The sequence below is a fragment of the Anolis sagrei genome, chromosome 7 (genome assembly GCF_037176765.1).
Source record: "Anolis sagrei isolate rAnoSag1 chromosome 7, rAnoSag1.mat, whole genome shotgun sequence".
In the NCBI taxonomy this organism is placed as follows: domain Eukaryota; kingdom Metazoa; phylum Chordata; class Lepidosauria; order Squamata; family Dactyloidae; genus Anolis; species Anolis sagrei.
The window spans coordinates 36,869,049-36,894,206 of NC_090027.1; the positions used below are offsets into that span (position 1 = coordinate 36,869,049).

Consider the following 25,158-nt stretch of genomic DNA (forward strand, 5'->3'; position numbering starts at 1 on the left):
GGCCTGAGCAAACTGGGTCCTCCAGATCAATGCAGCCATCCTCTCCGCCGTTGCAAGATCTCCTCTCTTTGACTGCAACACTCTCAATCCCGATTATTATTCTCGGGAAGGATCACACGCGACGCAGCTAGCCAGCTGGGCTTGTGCCGTGTTGCATTTGCAGAGAGGCATAATGTTTGCTCTCCAGAGGCACCATAGCCAGGAGTCCTAATAATAGCTCATTTGGCATTAATAAATCAAAGTGGAAGCAGGGGAGTTGGGCTCTCTCTCTCTCTCTCTTTCGCTCTCTGTGGGAAACACAGCAACGCCAAGCCCTGAGAGGGGTTTGGAGCAGCTTCTTCAAAGACTGACTTCCTCTGATCATCTGGAGAACCTGATGCCAGGGGAGCGCACATGGAAATGCAAATCCAAGAGGATGACATGGTTAAGGGGTTTTGTCAAATAAAGAAGAGGAAAAAGAGAAGGAATTGTTTCTTTACTTCTATTTTTGAAAAGATTCAGAAGAAACATAAGAGACCACAAAGGGAAACATCTGGTTATGCTGTGTTAGGGGAAATGTCAAGACGTCTTCGCTTCCATTACCTGGGCTCCCGAAAGCGATTGCCCTGTGCCTGCGATCAACGCTTCTCTTGGGGCAAAGCTGTTAAGCAGCTTGCAGGGAGCTGCTTTATTGGAGGCATAAGCAGTTTGGCTGGTAATAGAAAAGTTAAAGAGCAATAAGTTGCTCTCTGCCTCAATTTGGCTCCGCAGACCTCAGCCTCGGCTTGATTAAGAGGGAGGGAGGCAGGCTGTGTGCCTCCAGGCAGCGTCTCTTAACTAAAGCAAGCAGAGCATCCACAGGAAGGGCCTGTTGATCATCCAGAGAGGACAGATGGACTATGAACCTGGCAGTAAAAAGGAGGGACTGAGTGAAGGGACCTGTCAAAGGAAGTCTTGGGGTCAAATTCTGGTCTCGGCTGTGAGACCTTGAATGACCTTCTGCTGTTCTTGCTATGTAACTCTGCCTGTATTCTCTGATCCATGATGCCTTTCTCCCAACTTCAGTTTGGATGATAAAAAATATCAACCCCCCCGCTAAGAGCACAATTTGAGTATCAATTATTTATTTATTACTTATTTATGACATTTATACCTCACCCCTATCACCCAGAAGGGTACTCAGGGCGGCTTACAAAATTGGCATTATTCCATGCCCAAACAACAACAACAAGAACAACTAAAAGCAATTAAACAACAATTTAAAACAACATTAAACAACTTATGTAAACATTAGATGACTATTGTGCATAGATCCAAAGCCAGATAATCAGATAATCATATTCATCAATCCAGGGTCAATTCACACCAAATTTGCTATAATTAGGAATACTCCAGCAAGACATGGAGAGAGAGTTGCCAGATGTACAAGCTGGGTTTAGAAAAGGCAGAGAAACAAGAGACCAAATTGCCAATATCCACTGGATAATGGAGAAAGGCAGGAAGTTTCAGAAAAACATCTATTTCTGTTGTATTGACAATAGCCTTTGACTGTGTGGATCATAATAAACTGTGTCAAGTTCTTGGTGGGATGGACATACCAAATCACCTTGCCTCCTTCCTGAGGAATCTGTATAAGTAGCAACAATAAGAACTAACCATGGAACAACAGACTGGTTCAAGATTGGGAAAGGCATACAGCAGGGTTGTATACTCTCACCCAACCTATTCAACTTGTATGCAGAACACATCATGCGATGTGTAGGGCTTGATGAGTGCAACACTGGGGTAAAAATTGCTGGAAGAAACGTTAACAACCTTAGATATGCAGATGATACCACTTTGATGGCCGAAAGCGAGGACGAGCTGAGGAGTCTTCTAATCAAGGTGAAAGAAGAAAATGCAAAAGCTGGGTTGCAGCTAAATATAAAAAACCAAGATTATGGCAACCAGACTGATTGATAACTGGGAAATAGAGGGAGAAAAAGTGGAGGCAGAGACAGACTTTGTATTTCTAGGTGCAAAGATTACTGCAGACGTAGACTGCAGCCAGGGAATCAGAAGATGTTCTTGGGAGGAGAGCAATGTCCAATCTCAATAAAATAGTGAAGAGTAGAGACATCACACTGGCAACAAAGATCCGCATAGTAAAAGCAATGGTATTCTCCATAGTAACCTATGGATGTGAGAGCTGGACCATAGGGAAGGCTGAGTGAAGGAAGATCGATGCTTTTGAACTGTGGTGCTGGAGGAAAGTTCTGAGAGTGCCTTGGACCGCGAGAAGATCCAACCAGTCCATCCTCCAGGAAATAATGCCCGGCTGCTCATTGGAGGGAAGAATGGTAGAGGCCAAGATGAAGTACTTTGGCCACATCATGAGAAGAAAGGAAATCTTGGAGAAGACAATTATTCTGGGGAAAATGGAAGGAAAAAGGAAGAGGGACCGACCAAGGGCAAGATGGATGGATGGTATCCTTGAAGTCACTGGGTTGACCTTGAAGGAGCTGGGGGTGATGATGACTGACAGGGAGCTCTGGAGTGGGCTGGTCCATGAGGTCATGAAGAGTCGGAAGCAACTGAACGAATGAACAAGGAAGACTTTGCACTACAGCTCCCAAAATCCCTCAGCCAGCATGTCCGATGCAAGGAGGATTTTGAGAAGTCATCAGCCATGAAAACACTACAACTTGCAACAAGTCAATGTGGATGCTTCACTTTGTAGGTCTGGACTATGCACATGCATTTGGGGATGAGGGGTTCAAAAGTATAACAATATCTGCCCTAGGACCCATATCTGTACTTGGTTTAGGAAGCCAAAACTCTAGCAGCTGGCTTGCTGGCAAAAAAGTGAGAACACTTGAGCTGGAACAAATGAAAAATAGCTGAGATCAAGAGACTGCAATGAAGTAAATTAGGACGGATATAAGGAAGAGTTGCTAATGGCTGGCAATCAGTGATCCAGCACTGAAGGATGATCTCCATCTGAGCTTTGGTGGCCACGCAAATACATAACATGCAACAGAAGATTACTTCAGATGGAGATGACAGATTAGAGACAAGCATGCCCCTCTCCAAAACTCTCGTAACAGGATAGATGGGAAATAGGGTGATTCATCTCAGAAGCTGCCTTCAAGGGCAACCATCATTTTCAAAGGTCTGTATGATGATTCTGATGCTCTGTTTCTCATTGGGTTACTGGCAGAACTTGCAAACATGTTTGGACTACAACTCCCAAATTCCTTCATCCAGAAGGTTGGGAAACCTGATCTGGCCACGGTGGTTCACACTCTGGTTACATCCTGAATAGATTACTGCAACGCACTCTATGTGGGGTAGCCTTTGAAGACTGTTCGGAAACTTCAACTAGTCCAATGGGCGGCAGCCAGATTGCTCACTGGAGCACCATACAGGGAGCACACCACCCCCTTGCTATGTCAACTCCACTGGCTGCCAGTCCATTTCTGAGCAAAATTCAAAGTGCTGGTCTTGGCCCATAAAGCCCTATAAGACTCCGCCCCAGCTTACTTGTCCCTCTATGCTCCACCTCATAGTTTAAGATCCACCAGGGAGGCCCTGCTCTCGGTCCCACCAGCCTCGCAAATGCGTCTGATGGGGATGAGGAACAGGGCCTTCTTGGTGGTGACCCCCCACGTGTAGAATTTGCTCCCCAGCAAGATTAGATCATTATCCTCCCTCCTTTCCTTTAGGAAAAAAGTGAAATCAGGGTTTTGGAACCAGGCCTTTGGTTAGTAGGCCCAATGGCACTTTGGACACTGAACTGGACCACATGACAATTGTTATGATAATGGAAATGGCTACTATGACTGTATAAATATTGTTATTGCTTTAATCTATGATGTATTTATGGTTCTTATATTATTGTATATTGTGGCATCGAATTGCTGCCTGTGTTAGCTGCTCTGAGAAGGGCGGGATAGAAATGTTGTAAATAAATAAATGTTGCAAATAAATAAATAAATAAAGGTTGGAAATTCTGGGAGATGTAGTACAAAATGGGACGATCTCTGCACTCCATTGTAAGGAAACAACATCCCAAGATTAAGGAGCTGGGCATGTTTAGCCTGAAGAGAAGGCTGAGAGGAGATATGATAGCCATGTATAAATATGTGAGAGGAAGCCACAGGGAGGAGGGAGCAAGCTTGTTTTCTGCTTCCTTGGAGACTAGGATGTGGAACAATGGCTTCAAACTACAAGAAAGGAGATTCCATCTGAACACGAGGAAGAACTTCCTGACTGTGAGAGCCGTTCAGCAGTGGAACTCTCTGCCCCGGAGTGCGGTGGAGGCTCCTTCTTTTTCAAGCTTTTAAACAGAGGCTGGATGACCATCTGTCAGGGGTGATTTGAATGCAATATTCCTACTTCTTGGCAGAATGGGGTTGGACTAGATGGCCCATGAGGTCTCTTCCAATTCTTTGATTCTATTATTCTAAGATGAGAAGGAATTGATGTATCTCTGCTTAAAAACCCTTCACTGTCACCATCAATGGTCCTTGCAATGTTCTCTTGCAGGCAAAGAAGTATTTCTGAATGAAAGATGTCTCCTTTCATGTTTCCAAAATGCTATGCACAACCTAGAAACTCACCTATATAGACAATTTGCATACACACTTCTGTGTGAAGGGCCTTTCTAAGATGGAATGCACAATCTAGAAATCCGCTTACTCATACAATTTTCCAAGGGATGTATTGGAGCAAAGCCATCGGAAAAGTCCAAATAATGAAGCAGGAATAAAACATTAGAGTTTTCAAGACACGAGGGATGTCATCACAGATCTTAAAACTGCAAGGCATTGCTAATTTCACTGACTATATATATATATATATATATATATATATATATATATATATCCCACTCAATATAAGATGTGAACAAAATCAGACTGGTTACTCAACAAGCTTTAGAGGCTGATTTGCTTCCCAAACCTCTCCAAAGTTCAGACGCTTTCTTGAGCGGTCAACGTGGGAGAAGATTAATGACTATGTCTCAAGCTCCTGAATAATGAAACTGGAAAGGGTGCCCCTTGGCCCCGGTACAAGCTTCTTTTAATCTCTTTGAGTTCCAACTACTGAAAAATAGCAAAGTCTAGAGGCACCTTTACACTTGGAACTAAATTCTTTGAAAGGCCCTCTCCGATGACTCAGGGCTTGAGATCTGTCTCTGGAAAAAGAAGAGTCTGGCAGGATCTTCACCCAAGGATGAGGGGGAAAGCCCAAGTTAAGAAGATGTCATGAATTCAATAACACTGATGGAAGAGTTCATTTTAAGTGATTTAGTTTATTTTTAAATCTAGTTTGCATAGATGTAAAATGATTGCATTTCATTTTTGAAAGCTAGAGAAACAACAATGATAACACTGACAATAAAGCAACCTCTCTTGAGCATTTCAACATCCTGAAAAGTTGCCCACGCCTGCTTTAAAGCCTAGCACATTTTATTTTCCACCAGCTTTTGTATCCTGTATCCCACTTCACCATTTTATAAAAGATTTCTGAAGTTCCAGAAATCTTCTGGCACATCGAACGTAAGGGTCTGCAAGACGTAATGGGATTCTTTGTTGTTCTACCTGCAACAGAATAAGACAGGTAGCCTCTCCAGACCTTTGGAAAGTCCCTTTGTTGACCTGAGGCCATGTGAAATCCTTTATAATAGCTTCTCTCATTCTGGCATCCTTCTTGAGATGACAGACATGAATGCTAGACATCAAGAGATATGATAAGCAAACCATAGCGGGTCCTTCTAACCGAGAGTTATCTACTTTCAAGGAAGCAACTCACCAAGGCCTCAGATTGAGATGGTCCTCAAGTCTTCTTCTTAAAACACTTGAATCAAAATTTCCAAGCATGGGTTGAATAACCTATCCTTGATATATCACTCACTATAGTAATGGACATGAGTGTTAAAAAATCGCACTTGTGATGGAGGTGGGAGTGAGAGGAAGGCTTTCCCTGAGGATCGAAGAGATTATGCAGGATTGTAAAAGGAAATGTGGTCATGAATGTAGGCGGGTCCCAAACCATTCAGGGCTTTGTAGGTGATAACCTGCACCTTGAATTGGAACCAGAAAATGAATGGCAACCAAAAGAGTTCCTTAAACAGGGGGGTAGACCGCTCTCCGTAGTTCACTCCTGTTAACAGTCTGTCTGCCAATTGTTGGACCAATTGAAGTTTCTGGGCCATCTTCAAGGGCAGCCCCATGTAGAGTGTGTTGCAATAGTCCAGTGTAGAGGTAATTAAGGTGTGGACCACCATGGTCAGATGAGACTTCACAAGGTACGTACTTGTCAGGTCTTCTGACATGGAGACTAAAAGGTCTCCCTCCTCTACAATGCGCCAGTGACTGACAATAAATTTGGGCCCATTGCATACCATTTCTCTATTTTTCCAGCAAATGTCACAAGGACCGCAAGCAAATGATGCAGAGAACAGCACTGGTTAGTTCCATGGGTCTAGTGGACAGATGGGGACAACTCCAAGCCTAGCTCTGTAACCCTATGGGATAAAATCTGCCCTTCAAAAATAACACAAAAGATGTGTCCTGTGGCCACTTTCTATATTTTTCCTTTGTTTTATTCTGCTCTGCTTGGATTTGGCCAGTCTTTTGTTTGAGACGCAGCATTAAAACTTTGGGCATGGACTTGGCCGTCAAATCATCTCCTCTCTGAGTCATGCACACTTTGAAGGCAGCAAAAGACTACAATTCATTTGTGAATGCCTCCTATTGACTTGTTGACTTTCAATCATTCCAAAAGCTTGGCAGCGAGGGATGTGCCGGACAGTCCACTAAGCCGGAGAAAGACGATACCAGGATTTAAATGGATGAATTATGAGCGCTCCGTGTTCTTTCTTGGGAATGGAGATGGATCGGCACAAAGCAGTGTTGAATTTATAAAATATTACATCAAGTCCACCATTTGGGCAACAGATGAGGCAGATCTTCCATTGGAAAAAACAACTTCGAAGGAAAGAGGAAGACAGGTGAAATCCAAGGGGGCCACATATATCACGTAAATGCTAATGCCTTACACAGTTCGTGTCTGGCCTATCTGCACAACCACATCTCCCCCTATGAACCTGTTCGGATCTTGAGATCTGCTGGGGAGGCTTTTCTCATGGTCCCATCTCCGTCACAAGCACAGTTGGTGAGGCCAAAGGAAAGAGTCCTCTTGGTTCTGGCCCCACGGCTCTGGAATGCCCACCCTTCCCAGGGAGACCAGTTGGCTCCCACACTGGCAATTTTCAGGAAAGAACTCAAGACATGGCTCTGTAAACAGGCCTTTGACAATGGCTAATGTGTAATGTACTTTGATGTAGGTCTTAAGGGATCAAACTCTAACTAGATCCCATTGTTTTACAAATTAAATTAGGTCCTGGGATGTTTAAAACTGCTTTAAATTGCTCTATCTATCTATCTATCTATCTAAATATATATGCTCTGTTCATTTTGAGTGACTCAAAATCTGGTGGATGAATTGCCACCAAATTTGGCCACAAGACACTTACTAACCCAAGGAGTGACTATCATTAAAAAAAAGAGAGAAGATTTTGCCATTTGGGAGTTGTAGTTGCTGGGATTTATAGTTCATCTACAATCAAAAAATATTCTGAACTCCACCAATGATGGAATTTAACCAAATTTGGCACACAGAACTCCCATGACCAACAGAAAACACTAGAATGGTTTGGTGGGCATTGACCTTGAGTGTGGGAGTTGTTGTTCACCTACCTCCAGAGAGCACTGTGGACTCAAACAATGATGGATCTGGACCAAACTTGGCATGAATACTCAATATGCCCAAATGTGAACACTGGTGGGGTTTGGTGGAAATAGACCTTGGCATTTGGGAGTTGCAGTTGCTGGGATTTATAGTTCATTTACACTCAAAGAGAATTCTGAACCCCACCAAGGATAGAACTGGGCCAAACTTCCCATACAGAACTCTCAGGACCAAGAGAAAATACTGTGTTTTCTGGTGGTCTTTGGCGACCCTTCTGACACAGCCTTGCGACCCTCCCCCCCCAGGGGTCCCGAAAAAACTTACATCTAGGGATGAACATATCACAGATTTATTTTTGTAATTAGGAATTGGTATGAAGTTTGCAGAGATTAAGTACCAAACTACGAAGGTTCTTGCCAATTCAGGATTCTCCTCATCAGGGTTTTGTGATATCAGAACACAAGATTCATTTTTGCACAATGTTTTCAAGATTTTTCAAATATTCTTTATATCACTTTGGCATTGCTTCTTCCCATCATCTGTGACCAGATCCTTTCAACTGAAGGATATGGTAGAGACAACTGGTACTGAACCTGAGAACCTGGACATATCCAAACATGTTTTGCCACTGACTTGTGTCATGTCCTCCCACATCTTGCTCCTTGATTGTAAACATGCATGCTGATCCTAAATAATGGTATTTGGGGACAAGATTTCATCCACTTACCTCTTTCTCCCCACAGATATTGCTGATGATAGAGCTGGAAGCTGGACTTGAAGATGGTCCCAGGACAGCAACCACTCCTTTGGGAAGGATTTGGCACACTGGAGATCCCCATGGAGAGAGGAAAGAAGAGTTACTGGTAAACTCTGCTAAATGGGCACAAGTAAGGACATAAGAATCATCATGCTGGATTAAATGATCCCACTGCATATCATACTGTTTCTAAAAGAAGACAACCACACTCTATGAAGATCACCAGCAAGGCATGCTCAGGACAACTTGCCTTGTTTCTCAATGGCACTTCTTATTTATTACATTGGTCTCCTTACATTCTCCAAGGAGCAGTTAAAATGGCGTAAAACCTACAACATTAACTCTACAGTATAGAACAGTGGTTCCCAACTTTTTATTTTTGACCAGGGACCACTTTGACCAGGGACCGCTCTCCAACATTAGTACCAAAAGGGTTACGAATCAGTTTTTGGTCAACTTTAGATTTGGTTTGGTTATTTGGGGTGCTGAATCAGAAAATGACATTGGATAGACCACATCAGTTCTTGTTTCTGATACAGAACATTTACCCTCCAGTAGTTGTCATCTGCTCACCCACAGAAAAACATATTTAATAATCTAGAACTGATGTAGTGGTAGTAATCTTTCGTGGGTAGTTAGCCTCTCCCCTTCCGATATCCCCATTGCCTCGGTACTATAAGACAGTTTCACAAGACCAATCACTCTCGTTGCCACATGGTTTTGAGACAATAGTGTTGTAATGGTGAGGCCGCGGACCATATTTTTTTCTTGAGGACCACTGGTGGTCCACGAACCACAGGATGGGAACCACTGGTATAGATGGACCTCATATATAACATTCAGCACCCTGGATAGTTCCAATTACTCTACTTCTGTGTGATTTAACCTTGCTACCAAAAATTAAAGCAATGATATTCCCTGTAATAACCTATGGATGTGAGAGCTGGACCATAAGGAAGACTGAGCGAAGGAAGATAGATGCTTTTGAACTGTGGTGTTGGAGGAAAATTCTGAAAGTGCCTTAGACCATAAGGAGATCCAACCAGTCCATACGTCATGAAATAAAGCCCGACTGCTCATTGGAGGGAAGGATAGTACAGGCAAAGATGAAGTATGTTTGGCCACATCATGAGAAGACAGGAAATCTTGGAGAAGACACTGATGCTTGGGAAAATGGAAGGAAAAAGGAAGAGGAGCTGACCAAGGGCAAGATGAATGGATGGTATCCTTGAAATGACTGACTTGACTCTAAAGGAACTGGGGGTGGTGACAGCCCAAAGGGAGCTCTGGCATGGGCTGGTCCATGAGGTCACGAATCATAGAATCATAGAATCATAGAATCAAAGAGTTGGAAGAGACCTCATGGGCCATCCAGTCCAACCCCATTCTGTCAAGAAGCAGGAATATTGCATTCAAATCACCCCTGACAGATGGCCATCCAGCCTCTGTTTAAAATCTTCCAAAGAAGGAGCCTCCATCACACTCCGGGGCAGAGAGTTCCACTGCTGAACGGCTCTCACAGTCAGGAAGTTCTTCCTCATGTTCAGAAGTGACTGAACAAATAAGCAACAACACCAAAAGTACATTTGTCTCAATGGGAAACAAGCCCCTTCAGTATCCTTTTAAACGGAACCAAAGTCCAGCCATTGAGTGTTTTTATTCTGACGACTTGGCCTTATGTAATTATATAATTGTATTTTAATGTGTTTTATATTAGTGTATTAGGGGATGTGATGTTTTAAACTATTATGTATGAATCCTCTGTTGTAAACCGGACTGAGTCCCTCGTCGGAGGTGAGAAGACCGGTATATAAAAGTTCTAAATAAATAAATAATAAATAAATTGAGCCACAATAGTTAAAAGTGGTGTCAAACTGCATTGATTCTACAATGCGGGCTTAGCTCTAGTGATACCTGAATCTGGTTGGGACTCTGAGCCTGATTCTCCCTTATTCCACCCTGTCTCTTTTACAGCTACACCACATCGGCTTGCGCACAGCTGCTCCATAGTGGTGTCAAAGCTTTGGTCCATCTCACTGAGTAATTCCTCCTTAAATGACTGCAGTCTCCCCTGGTACTGTCATCTAACTTCATTTATTCACCTGCAGACAGAACATGTGAATCTCTGCATGAATTTCATGCACTCTAACAATGAAAGACAGCAGCATCCCTTCCCTTCATTTCCCCCCTCACAATACTCCTGAGAAGGAGATCCGTCTGAGAGACAGTCACTGGTCCCCAGTGAGTTTAACAGCCAAGTACACACTTGAACCCAATATTCCTTGCCTGAAGGTCCCAAAGGATGAAAAAGCTTGCATTTAATTATTTCAATGGAAAACACGAGCCTTAATTTCTCACTTTTTTCTCCTTTTCCACTCACTGACCCACAACAAGACGTCCCAGACTCATTTCGCATTGCTATAGGACTATTTTAATTGTAGTTAATTGCATATATTAAGCAAGGCAATGATTCTTGTTACAGCAACATATTGAGAAGGATAATGTCCATGTTTCCCTTCTCTCCATTGAATCCTATTAAATTATTTAATCCGATGTCCTCTATATTCCATGCCATGCCCCCCAGGAGCCAAGAGTTGGACAATGTCAGAAGTACTAAACGGAGAGAAGGAAGATTAATTGGGAGCAAAGGAGGCCAAGTATAGGGTGATACACAAGCTTGATATCTTGGCAGGAAGGACAATAGGGTTCAGGAGGTGTGGACACTCTATTTGCCCTCTGTAAAATGTAATTAAGTGACATTAATGTATCACAACATCCCTGCTATCCATTTCTCCGGATCACGCACATCTCTTCAAGAGGAAGGGAATCCAAATCTGAAACCGAAGCAACCAAGCTGGATGATTTCATTCAGGCACAAAGTGACTTTGGTGCCATTTCTAATCCTTTTTGGAAAAACGTTATTGCAGTCCCAACATACATTATTGGGAAATTACTGAAGAAAAGCCTACAGTCTGCGTTATCAAGAGACTCGGACATTATCATAATGGTTACTTTCCGCCTTGTTCTTTTTCTTAAAAGAAAGCCATGAATGCATAATGCAGCGCTGTGAGGCTGGTGCAAGGAGCCAGGGCTCTTGGGAGTTACTCACAATTCTGCCTATTAAGTCATCCTGCTTTCTCTTTCCTTTCTCCTAATAGGGATGAGAACATCTCTCTACCGCAGAGAAACCACCGAATTTGCAGAAAAACTGGACAAAAATCGTTCCTTTTGACAAAGGTACTAAGAGTGAGAGATGATGACGGCTGAAGAAATTATTCAAGAGTTCCAACATCCATCTCCGATCTTCTTTTACCTGCATATATTATTTCTCTAGATAGGTTAGTCACAAATGGTGATGAATAAAACCTTGGCATAGTGAGGACCACCGCAGGTCCTCCATCTCTAGAAAACTGATAAGTCAATGTTATGTCAATCTTTCTCTCCATGTGTGGGTTTGTCAGTGCATATGTGTATAACAATAACATCTGGGGGACAATGCCTGGCTCGAGAGCAGTACGTGTGAAAAAGATCTTGGAGTCCTCATGGACAACAAGTGAAACATGAGCCAACAATGTGATGTGGCGGCAAAAAAAGCCAATGGGATTTTGGCCTGCATCAATAGGAGCATAGTGTCTAGATCTAGGGAAGTAATGCTACCCCTCTATTCCCCTTTGGTTAGACCACACCTGGAATATTGTGTCCAATTCTGGGCACCACAATTCAAGAGAGATATTGAGAAGCTGGAATGTGTTCAGAGGAGAGCGACTAAAATGATCAAGGGTCTGGAGAACAAGCCCTATGAGGAGTGGCTTAAGGAGCTGGGCATGTTTAGCCTGAAGAAGAGAAGGCTGAGAGGGGATATGATAGCCATGTATAAATATGTGAGAGGAAGCCACAGGGAGGAGGGAGCAAGCTTGTTTCCTGCTGCCCTGGAGACTAGGACACGGAACAATGGCTTCAAACTACAAGAGAGGAGATTCCACCTGAACATGAGGAAGAACTTTCTGATTGTGAGAGCTGTTCAGCAGTGGAACTCTCTGCCTCGGAGTGTGGTGGAGGCTCCTTCTTTGGAAGCTTTTAAACAGAGGCTGGATGACCATCTGTCAGGGGTGATTTGAATGCAATATTCCTGCTTCTTGACAGAATGGGGTTGGACTGGATGGCCCATGAGGTCTCCCTATGACTACTTCTCATATATTTATGCATGGCTATCATGTCTCCTCTCAGCCTTCTCTTCTTCAGGTTAAACATGTCCAGCTCTTTAAGCTGCTCCTCATAGGACTTGTTCTCCAAACCCTTGATCATTTTACCCTCCTCTGGACACCTTCCAGCTTGTCAATAATCTTCCCAATCCTAATCACCTTCCTACACAGTTCTTGTCCCTATTTTATACAATTTACCTGTTTGGAAAAAGAGTATGGATGGCAGCAGCAATATGGTAGAAGAAGGAAGGCAAAAAGAAGGAGACCTAGTCTCTTGCCACTGCTGCCTGCCATAGGAGCATTGAGAGGGATGGGTCATTTGAAAGACAATCCATACAACAACTATGATTGTATTTGCATTCTGACACAGAATCACAGAGTTGGACGGGCCCCCAAGGGTCATCCAGTCCACCCTATTCTGCCTGGCAGAAATCAGAGAAGTCCCAACAACTGGCTACCTGGCTTCTGCTTATAAACCTCTGGAGAACTAAACTCTATTCCACTCCCAGGCAGATTCTTCCACTGTAGAAGACATACTCCCATTCAGAAGTTTAGGTGGAATCTCTTTTCCTGGAGTTTGAATCCACATAACATAATTTCCATTCAAACCTTAGTAAGGATCTGCCCCATCCATGAAATTCCCTCCAGTCCTTCAGTCAACATTAAGCATTGCAAAGAGTGAGGCACCACTGGCAGAATACAAAACCCTGCAACCAGCCCAAGGAATAGTCTCTAGAATAGGCTTGCCAAAGTGAAAACTAGAGAGGACCCTTGTACCTTCAATGGTTGTGTAGAAGTGGGGATTTCAAATGGTGTTGCTTGAGCAACACTTGCTGGCATTTCCTCTTCTACACAACCACTAAAGGTGCAGGACTTGCCTATAGTTTCCAACCTGACAACTCTACTAGAGAACAACGGTTAGATCTATGGCCAGGACTGTTTTCTTGTCACTGCGCGAGGAGCATTTTGACACCATTTGGTAAAGTTCTCTAATTGACAAGCAAGAGTCAAAGACCACTCTGAATCAGGGACAAGGACCTATCCCTTTAGTCGAAATTCATTTATCTCCTCAATATTTCTGACCTCTGCCCTATTCATCTCAGAGCACTGACGCTGATTTTCTCTCTTCTCTGCAAAACAGCTGCCAAGTACTTGGCCTTTGCCTTGAATAGCTCTTTACAAACAAGAATACCAACAATTTGCAGGGAAGTACCTTCTGCTTAAGAAGCCCTCCTTCGTCTTTCCTGAGACCCGAGGGCTTCCCATTATTCTTTGGAGTATTGAGCTTTGAGGAGCTTTATTTGTCGGCATGTGTCTGTATGTGGAAGGGCATTTTTTCTACATGTGTCAAGGTGGAAAGTTGGGTGCATGCTTTGTCATCCATTGTCTCACGGATAGCGGAGGAGAACAGATGATGGGGAAAGGGACTAAGTTGTCATAGTGACTCCAACAATTGCAAGAGGAGAAAAAACAGTTGTGCAGCGGGGTGTAAAGGGCTTATCATTTGCACGTGAAAACATCCAATGGATTTAGAGAAAAGGAACTGAAAGAAAGCAAAGATGCCCCCAGCCATGGCTTATTCCATGCAGAGAGAGTTTCTTTTGCTGTTGCATCAGTTCCTTTTTCTTTTTGTAGAACAGGATACTAATCTTCCACAGAGAAGCAAGGAGAAGCATACAAGAAGCTCGGCCTGTCATTGAACATCGATTGGCTGGTGTCTGCTCTTCCAGTAGTCGCCAGCCAATCCCTCTCCAATGCCAGAGATACAGCTTAATGGTGTAACATTAGAAAATGTTGATCATTTCCGCTACCTTGGCAGCCACCTCTCTACAAAAGTCAACATTGACACTGAAATACAACACCGCCTGAGCTCTGCGGCTGCAGCATTTTTCCAAATGAAGCAGAGAGTGTTTGAGGACCGGGACATCTGTAGGGATACCAAGGTGTTTGTTTATAAAGCTATTGTCCTCCCAACCCTGCTATATGCCTGCGAGACCTGGACTGTCTACAGACGTCACATGGAAATCCTGGAACGATTCCATCAGCGCTGCCTCCTGAAAATCCTGAAAATCTCTTGGGAAGACAAACGGACAAATGTCAGCGTGCCGGAAGAAGCAAAGACCACCAGCATTGACACGATGGTCCTCTGCCATCAACTCCGCTGGACCAGTCACACTGTCCAGATGTCCGACCACCGCCTCCCAAAGCAGTTGCTCTACTCCGAACTCAAAAATGGAAAACGGAATGTTGGTGGGCAGGAACAAACCAAAACCAACCTTAAAAACTCTGGCATAGGTACTGAGAACTGGGAAGCCCTCGCCCTTGAGCGCTCCAGCTGGAGGTCAGCTGTGACCAGCAGTGCTGTAGAATTTGAAGAGGTATGAATGGAGGGCGAAAGAGAGAAATGTGCCAAGAGGAAGGTGTGTCAAACCTCGACCAAGACCACCTTCCACCTGGAAACCGATGCCCTCACTGTGGGAGAAGATGCAGATCAAGAATAGGGCTCCACAGTCACCAACAGACCCACCACTTTAGAAATGAAGCCCCCCCCCCCCATTTTGTAAGTACTTTTGCACCATTTTTAATGGATCGCACATGCCTAGTAGCTAGATAAGATCCACAGATTATTCATGGCTTGGTATTTTCAAACTGTCTGCAGAATTGTGAAAGCTGGACATTGAAGGAAATTGGCAGAAAGAAGATAACTCCTTTGAAATGTAGGTTTGGATCAGACACCATGAACTACCAGAAGAACAGATAAACAACTCTGATTGTAAATGAAGTCTGACCTCATTAGAGACAAGGTGATAAAAGTAAGGCTACTGCATTGTGGACATATGACATGACATGGCTCATTGGAAAGAGTGAAAACACTTGGTAAAGATAAACTTTAAAGCAGATGATGAAGACAATAAAATAGTTCAAGGTTTCCTTGGTTCAGTCATTAATCAGAGTAGGGACTACAGTTAGGAAATCAGAAAAAGATACAGACTTGGAAGGGCAGCTATTAAGGAACGAGACAAGATCTTGAAGTGTCAAGATACCTCATTGAAATGAAGATGGTCCATGCCACTGTATTTCCCATTTATGAATATGGTTGCGAAAGCTGGACAGTGAAAAAAAAAAAGAAATGAGGTGTTGGGGAAGAGTTTTGCAGAAAATGTGGACTGCTAAAAAAGATTTTCCCTCAAAATTGAAATGATTCAGTTAAGACTGCCCTACTTTGGCTATATTCTGAGAAGACGTGATGCTTAGTGAGGTAGAAGACAGTGAGAAAAGAGGAGGACCACATTCTACATTGATGGACTTGATCAACCTACCCTAAAGGTAAAGGTTGTCCCCTGACATTAAGTCCAGTCATGTCTGACTCTGGGGTGTGGTGCTCATCTCCATTTCTAAGCCGAAGAGCCAGCGTTGTCCATAGACACCTCCAAGGTCATGTGGCCGCCATGACTGCATCGAGCGCCGTTACCTTCCTGCCAGAGCGGTACCTATTGATCTACTCACATTTGCATGTTTTCGAACTGCTAGGTTGGCAGAAGCTAGGGCTGACAGTGGAAGCTCACGCTGCTCCTCGGAATCGAACCTGCAACCTTTCGATCAACAAGCTCAGCAGCTCAGTGCTTTAACCCACTGCGCCACCAGGGGCAACCTTCCCTAGCATCCAAATTTTTCACACATCCATGTTCTTATTTCAGTAGGCCATTTATTTATTTACTGTACTTATACCCCCACCCTTCTCACCCCCCCCCCCCCGGAGTGAGACTCAGGCCGGCTTACAAACCATGGCAATAATTCAATGCCAAATTCAAACAATAACAATATCAGTAAAATACAGTATTATAAAACTGTAAACAATATATATACATTAAACCATTAAAACATATCAAAAGTCTTGCACCAAATGAGCTTTGTAAACACTGAACCAATTGCTTTGCCCTTCTTCCATCATACTTATGGGTCATATTAATCCCCAAAGGCTTGCTTAAATAGCCAGGTCTTAAGGTTCTTCCTGAAGCTTAAGGTTCGAGGGGGCTGTTCTGATGTCACTGGGGAGGAGTCCCACAGCCATGGGGCCACCACCAAGAAGGCCCCGTCTCTCATCCCCGCCAACCACAATTCTGGGCACCACAATTGATGGGAGATGTTGACAAGCTGGAATGTGTCCAAAGGAGGGCGACTCAAAGGATCAAGGGTCTGGAGAATAAGCCCTATGAGGAGTGGCTTAAAGAGCTGGACATGTTTAGCCTGAAGAAGAGAAGGCTGAGAGGAGATATGATAGCCATGTATAAATATTTGAAAGGAAGTCATAGGGAGGAGGGAGCAAGCTTGTTTTCTGCTGCCCTGGAGACTAGGACACAATGGAACAATGGCTTTAAACTACAGGAAATGAGATATCACCTGAACATTAGAAAGAACTTCCTAACTGTTAGAGAGAGCTGTTCAGCAGTAGAACTCTCTGCCCCGGAGTGTGGTGGAGACTCCTTCTTTGGAGGCTTTTAAGCAGAGGCTGGATGGCTATCTGTCGGGGGTGCTTTGAATGTAAAATTACTGTTTCTTGGCAGGGGATTGGACTGGATGGCCCACAAGGTCTTTTCCAACTCTTTGATTCTATGAGTCTATATATGTATGAATAATTGGCTATATATATATATATATATAGAGAGAGAGAGAGAGAGAGAGAGAGAGAACACCAATCATATATACAGCATGGTGAACTTTTCTATTCATTATTCTGGTGCTAATGGCAAAGGGTTAGGCACTCTCCTTCCCCCCCCCCCCAAATATTGCAGTAGTCATACATGCACTCCCATTTTCTCATTGAGGAACAAGCACAGGGTTATAGTTGGGGATCATTTCACCTGAACATTTGGAAAAGCTTCTTGACCGTGAGAGCTGTTCAGCAGTGGAACTCTCTGCCTCGGAGTGTGGGAAGCTTCCTTATTTGGAGGCTTGTAAACAGAGGCTGGATAGCCATCTGTTGGGGGTGCTTTGAATGTGATTTTCCTGCTTCTTGGCCCCTGCCAAGAAGCAGGAACTAGATGGCCCATGGACTAGATGGCCCATGAGGTTTCTTCCAACTCTATGATTCTATGAGTCTATAACTACAAATGAAAACTGCATCACTATGGGACAACTTGACAGTACAAAGTATAAATGTATTCCAAGATGTATGTTGACTAATGTACCTTTTCATTGCTATCTCATCCAGCGTTTTATCATTTTATGTCGTGCATTTGGCCCACCCACTCTGTTTGATTTTCCATTATGTTATTTTGAACTGTTTATTTTACTTGATTGGTTTATTTATTTTATTGTGATGTTATTTTGTTGTTTATATTTTATGTTGCTGTAATGTATCGCTGGGCTTGGCCTCATGTAAGCCACTCTGAGTCCCCTTTGAGGAGATGGTGACGGGGTATAAATAAAGATTATTTGAAACACCACAAAATGAGTCCACAGCAGACACTCTTCTGGCTGCTGTATTAGATCACACATTGGACACTTCCCAAGAGTCTAGGACTGTGTGATGTATCAGTAAACAATGTATCAGTAAATAATGTGTGCAGATCCCTTTTACAGCTGGCAGATCATAATCTTGTCAGCGCCGATTGTATTTAAGTGCAGGCCAAGGTCTTTAGGCACTACACCCAGTGTGCCGATCACCACTGGGACCATTTTTACTGGTTTGCACCAGAGTCTTTGCAATTCAATCTTTAAATCCTCATATCATGTCAGCTTTCCAGTTGTTTCTCTTCAATCCTGCTGTCATCTGGGATTGCGACATCAACAATCCATACTTTGTTTTTTAACATGATCATGAGGTCAGGAGTGTTGTGCTCCAGAATTCAGTCTGTCTGAATTCAGAAGTCCCAGAGGAGTTTTGCATGTTCATTCTCTGTAACTTTTTTCCGGCTTGTGATCCCACCAGTTCTTTGTTGCAGGCAGATGGTATTTGTGGCACAAGCTCCAATGAATCATCTGAGCAACGGTGTTATGCCTCTGCTTGTTGTCTGTCTGCGTGATCTTCTTGCAGCAGCTGAGGATGTGATCTATTGTTTCATCTGCTTCCTTGCAGATTGTTGTTGTTGTTGTTGTAAGTAAAATAGGAGCAACCAAGAATTATCTCTCATTGTTTAATCTGGAATGTGTTAACACTTATTAATCGGGTCTAATGGGAAGGGAAATCAATACACTAGGTCCAAACTGATATAGTCGATCAGTCCAATTCTCCTGCCTCTCCGTGGAGCAAAATGAAACACTATCACCAGCATCCTCTCCAGCTCCATGATTGCTCTCAATTAGAGGACTTTGACCAAGTGAGAGATGGAAGTAGGCAACAGAAGCTTTGGAAGCCTTCATTACAAAACCGTCTGCTCCTGATGAGGAAGGCTTAAATCTGCAAAAGCTTATGCTTCCAAAGTCTTTTTCTCATTTAGCTTCCATGATCCCTTTGCATACTGTTACATGGATATTGCTTGGAATTCAATTAGAAGAGAGAGCTTCACTTGCTGACTCATATAATCCTTTTTCTTCCTCCCTGTGATCCATTACACATTGACCTTTGAGGCTGGCCAAGAGAGAGGACAATGTGCAATGCCATGGTGGCACCTGGTAGCAGATATCTTTCAGCAGAAACATATGTAACCCCTCTTTCCATCCTATTATGCTTCGCTAAGCCTAGGTGGACAGACCAAATTGAACATCTGAAGGATGATTTCTCTCCGCATTTTTAGGAGTAGAGACAATTTTAGAGATTTCACGAAGCAGAAGGCCACAGGAGACAATGTGGTTCAGGCCGGCATTGGAAGAAACTCAGTTCTAGACCTCCAGAGAAAACAGAGAGTCAGACAGAGATATGATTGACTAGACCACAGTGCCTTCTATGAAAGGATTTGGAAAGGCAGGGAAGACAGTTCGTCTTGTAATTGCAAAGACTGCCCCCATCAATAACCTTTTTTAAAGAAAGTCAGATCATTTCAGATCAGCTTAATTTACGGGTGCTTTTCTCACAAGAATAAGTCAATATCCTTGCCTCTCTCTATATGTATAGAGGCACGGAGACAAGCCATCCATGAACTTGATTTAGAAGTCTTTGCATTCGCTTTGGCTTAGAAAGAAACCTCCTGCATGAAATAATAATAATAAAAAAGAAACAAAGGAAAGTTGGCTTTTAGAGGAGGGGAATAAAAAAATAAGGGATTGAACTCGTATTGTGTATTCGTAGCCCAGACTATCATAACTCCAAATTGGAATTTTCCAAGGCATTCTTTAACATTTAGATTTTATGTGGATTTTTCTCTTTTCCTTGAACGTGGCCAATTAGCTGATCAAATAATATTCAAGGACTTAATGCATTAATTTAGGAGAACAATCAAAAAAGGAAAGAGAGATGTATGCTAATGCCAAAAACTATGGGCATGAAGGGGAATCCAAAGACTCGTCTTTCTGGGATGCTTTACAGAGCACCACACCAAACCTGTCAAATCTTGAAAAAAATCATTTTATGGACTACAACTCCCACAGTCTCTCAACTTGCATGCTCACTGTGAACTACAGAGGCTATATCTGGATTATATGAATCTACACTGCCATATAATTCAGTTCAATGTAGTTAATCTGCATTCATGAACTGGATGATATGGCAGTGTAGATGCGGCCTGGGGCACATGATGCAATACATGTGGTATGCAGGAAGTAATGGTTACGATCTAGTTGGCAGTGAAAAGACTGAAACACTTATATAAAAGGATGTCTGGCCAAGCATGTACTTATGGGTTGTTGTGGTAAATAATAATAATAATAATAATAATAATAATAATAATCCAACACTAGCCATCCCCTGCCACGCGTTGCTGTGGCCCAGTCTGGTGACCTGGAAAATAAAGTAATTGGAAAGTGTTGGTTTCTAATATATGTAATGTCTTTATGCTTGTGTGGGTAAACAGTATTCCTTGCTGTTTCTTTGTCAGTGTTGATGTGGAGATTGTCTGGTTTGCCTACTCTGGAACATGCAACATATCATTGTCCTTCTTTAGGGGTCCCTTTCAAATCTATATCTCTGTGTGTGAATCATATTTATCTATATCTCTGGCTGGATGGCTCTTTGTCAGGAGGGCTTTGATTATCGCCCTGCTGAAGTGAGTTGGACTGGATGGCCTTAAGTATTTCCTGTTGATCATGGGGGTTCTGTTTGGAAGGTTTGCCCCAATTCTGTCGTTGGTGGGGCTCAGAACGCTCTCTGATTGTAGCTGAACTATAAATCCCAGTAACGACAATTCCCAAATGTCAAGGTATATTTTCCCCAAACTCCATCTGTGTTCATATTTGGGCATATGGAATATTCGTGCCAAGTTTGGTCCAGATCTATCATTGTTTGAGTCCATGGTAGTCTCTGGATGTAGGTGAACTTCAACTCCCAAACTCACAGTCAATGCTCACCAAACCCTTCTAGTGTTTTATGTTGGTCATGGGAGTCCTGTATGCCCTGGTTGATTCAATTCTATCATGCTATTTGATTGTACATGAACTATAAATCCCAGCAACTACAACTCCCAAATGACAAAATCAATTTTTTTGAGTGAAGGATATACATTGGGTTGTTAAGTGTCTTGTGCCCAAATTTGGTGTCAATTCATCCAGTGGTTTATGAGTTCTGTTAATCCCACAAACGAACATTACATTTTTATTTATATAGATAAACGGGCCAGCAGAATGTTGGATAAGCAAAAACGTTGGATAGTAAGGAGGGATTAAGGAAAAGCCTATTAAACATCAAATTATGTTATGATTTTACAAATTAAGCATGAAAACATCATGTCTTACAACAAATCAACAGAAAAAGCAGTTCAATATATGGTATCATTATGTAGTAATTACTGTATTTACTAATTTAGCACCAAAACATTGCAATGTATTGAAACAGCTGTGGATTTGGACAGGACGAAGACTACGTTGAATAACACAGAATGTTGGATGAGTGAAGGTTGGATAAGCAAGACTCTACTGTAACAACAACAACAACAACAACAACAACAACAACAACAACAGCTACTACTGCTACTACTAAAGGATTAACTTTGAGCAACTGATTTAGCTAAATGCTGTTCCTACCTTCAGCTTTCCACCCATGTTTCATTTTGCTTAGAACATTTCAGAGGAGTTTAGGACAATAACGGTAAAATTAGCACATTGTGTGTAATTATACCGCATGGACACTGCAAAAGTGTTTCTTGGCAAGTATTACATCCTGGTTATTATACTGTCAAACAGATAATGATTATTACTACACACACACTTTTGAGCTGAAGGCTGTTTGTGTGTATAATAAAAACTCTGATATCATCTGTTTCACGGTGTAATGAACAGAGTATAATTTGTGCCAAGAAACCCTTTTTTAAAATAAAAGATTTAAACACAACACTAAAAAGATATATTTAAAGAGAAAGAGGGACAAGAAATAGAAAGAATACGTGACTTCTGAATGTTTTTTTCCCCAACAGTTAATATAGAAAATGTTTGCAAGCACCTAACTGTGGATATATGGATTCTGCCCAACTGACAGAGAAACTTAGGAGTGATTCAAAATGCCTGGAATCTGACAATAGTACTAACAGGATGTCTGGAAGCTTCCAAGCCATAGGTTAAAGTATCTGAATGGCTATTATCAAACATATATTCTGTAACAAGCATTTTCACTGAACCAAAGGTGAAAAGTCAGGCAAAGTCTAGAATATGAAACAACGTTTAAAGTCTTGGATGACATTACAAAAAATCTTGTGGGAGAAAGAAACAGAAGTCTACGAATTTTGTATATATCCTTCCTTTTGTTTCTCAAGTCTTCTTCCACTCGTTGCATGGAAATATTAAATGCTTCCTCTCCAAAGCCTGGCACATATAAGAATGCGACCATATCTGATAACCTTTAAGCATCAGTAACAGACAGATGGAGAGATTTCCCATAAAGAAGCTTGTCTTTCCAGACTTTGGAATATCATATTTGAGTGTTACCAGTACTCTGATGACACTCAGCTGGTGCTGAGGATGGAGGGCAGACCAGACTCTATACCCGATTATTTCCATCAGTGCCTCAAGGCCGTTACTGGATGGCTGCGTGCCAGCAGGTTGAGGGTGAATCCAGCAAAGACGGAGATCCTATGGCTGGGTCGACCGGGCAGTGGGGATATCCAGCTGCCTACCCTGGATGGCGAGGCTCTATGCCCATCATCATTGGTAAAGAGTCTGTGAGTCCTTTTGGACCCTCTGTTGACGATGGAGGCCCAGGTCTCCGCCGTTAGCAGAACCGCCTTTTTTCACCTGCGGCAGGCTAGAAGGCTGGCCCCCTCCCTATCCAGGGACGACCTAGCTATGGTGATCCAGGCTACGGTCATCTCAAGACCGAACTACTGTAATGCCCTCTACATTGGCCTTCCTCTGTCAGTGATCCGGAAGCTCAAGCTGGTACAAAATGCAGCTGCTCAGCTTCTTGCAGGAATTTCAATGAGATGCCACATAACACCAATCTTACTACAGCTGCATTGGTTATCAATCGAGCACCGGATCACTTTCAAAGTGATGGTACTTACCTTTAAGGCCTTGCATGGTCTGGGGCTGATGTACCGGAGGGACCGCCTCACCCCCTACCAACCCCAGAGATCCCTCCGTTCTGAGGACCAAGATTTGTTGGAAATTCCCAGTGTCAAGACCTTGCGTCTAACAGCAACCAGATGCAGAGCATTTACAGTAGTGGCACCATCACTCTGGAACACTCTGCCACCTGAAGTCCATGCCTTGCGGGACCTATCAGCTTTCCGTAGGGTATGTAAGACATATCTGTTTTGACAGGTCTTTGATCTTTGATATTGCTGTTTTTAAATTGTTTTAAATTGTTTTTAAATTGTGTTAGATTTTAGTCTGTTCTTGTAAGCCGCTCCGAGCCCCAGGGGAGTGACGGCATATAAGTTTGAATAATAAATAAATAAATAATATTTAATACTCTGAGAACGTTTTCAAGAGATCTTTGGTACTGTTCCCTTTCTTGTTTTTTCCCATTTGCTTGCCTTAGGAAACTGGTAACACATTTGTGAGGAATTTTGGCAATTTCCAAATGCATTTTCCCACCAGGATTTTTAAAGGGCTAAATAAATTGCTCAATATGGACCCCACATCTATGGGAGATATATTCCTGGACTTTGTATAATACACAAAACTATGCACTTGCCTTGGCCCAGTCTTTTTAAATTCCTGAACAGGCAGGATTATTTTAAATATATATGTGCTATTGTGATTTTTATGCTTATATTGCTTTGTTAATGTCATGTTTATGTTGTTTACTCTGTATGTATTGATAATGTTACTTGGAAACCACTCTGAGTTCCCTTGGGGAGATGGAGCAGTATATAAATAAAGTTTTTGTTGTTGTTGTTGTTATGAATAATTGTGACCCTCCCCCGTCCTCCATAGACATTAAAGATTTCTGGCATAAAAAACATAAAAGTTGGGCTGGAGAATCTAGAAAATGCCTAGAATTGACACATTTCTCAGACACGGATAAATGAAACTGTGGATACAGTGCAGATATAGTGCTTTTACTTCTCTTTTCATTTTTCATTTCTCTGAGCCTATTTCATTTTATTTGCTGGCTCCTGGGAGGCTCAACTACAACCCCAATCTCAATGCCTGACTGTTTTTAATGTGTTTTTGATTGATCCTTCCTAAGGGGGCACAACGATAAAGGCATCTTGGAACAACTTTGATAGATCATTATACAGATGGAGAGCTCAACCTTCTTGTGCATAGTCTCCCCTTTCGGCATCCAATATGGCTGTAGTCCAACGTAGGCTACCCTTCAGAATAGACCAGTAATGGAGTCCTTATTTGTGAAATGTTCAATTTAGCACAACCCTCATCCCATCTACACTGTCATATAATCCAGTTTCTGAATCTATATTATACTAGCTGTCCCCTGCCACGTGTTGCTGTGGCCCAGTCTGGTGATCTGGAAAATAAAGTAATGGTTTCTAATATATGTAATTCCTTTATGCTTGTGGGTAAACAGTATTCCTTGTTGTTTCTATGTCACTGTTGATGTGGAGATTGTCTGGTTTGCCTACTCTGGAACATGCAACATATAATTGTCCTTCTTTAGGGTCCCTTTCAAATCTATGATACTATATCTCTGTGTGTGTGAATCATATCTATATCTATCTACGGCTGGATGGAGGACTTTGATTACATTTTCTTGCCCTGATGAAGGGAGTTGGATTGGATGGCCTTAAGTATTTTGTTGGTCATGTGGGTTCTGTGTGGGAAGTTTGCCCTGATTCTGTCATTCGTGGTGTTCAGAATGCTTTTTGATTGTAGGTGAACTGTGAATCCCAGTGACTACAACTTCCAAATGTCAAGGTCCCCCAAACTCCATATGTGTTTATATTTGGGCGTATTGAGTGCTTGTGCCAAGTTTGGTCCAGATCCATCATTGTTTGA

The 25,158-nt window shown here is 42.6% G+C and overlaps 1 protein-coding gene across 2 annotated transcripts in view; it reads right to left on the bottom strand.

Annotated features, from left to right (window-relative positions):
• The window catches only part of GRIK4 (glutamate ionotropic receptor kainate type subunit 4), a 759,832-nt gene that overhangs the window by 260,009 nt on the left and 474,665 nt on the right, over positions 1–25,158 (bottom strand). For both annotated transcript variants that reach the window (XR_009632086.2, XM_060787230.2), the window contains exon 4: positions 8,441–8,538. Coding sequence is in view for 1 of the 2 variants with exons in the window: in XM_060787230.2 (XP_060643213.2) it covers positions 8,441–8,538 (98 nt within the window). In the remaining variant the exon portion in view is untranslated. The remainder of the gene's footprint in view (positions 1–8,440; positions 8,539–25,158) is intronic.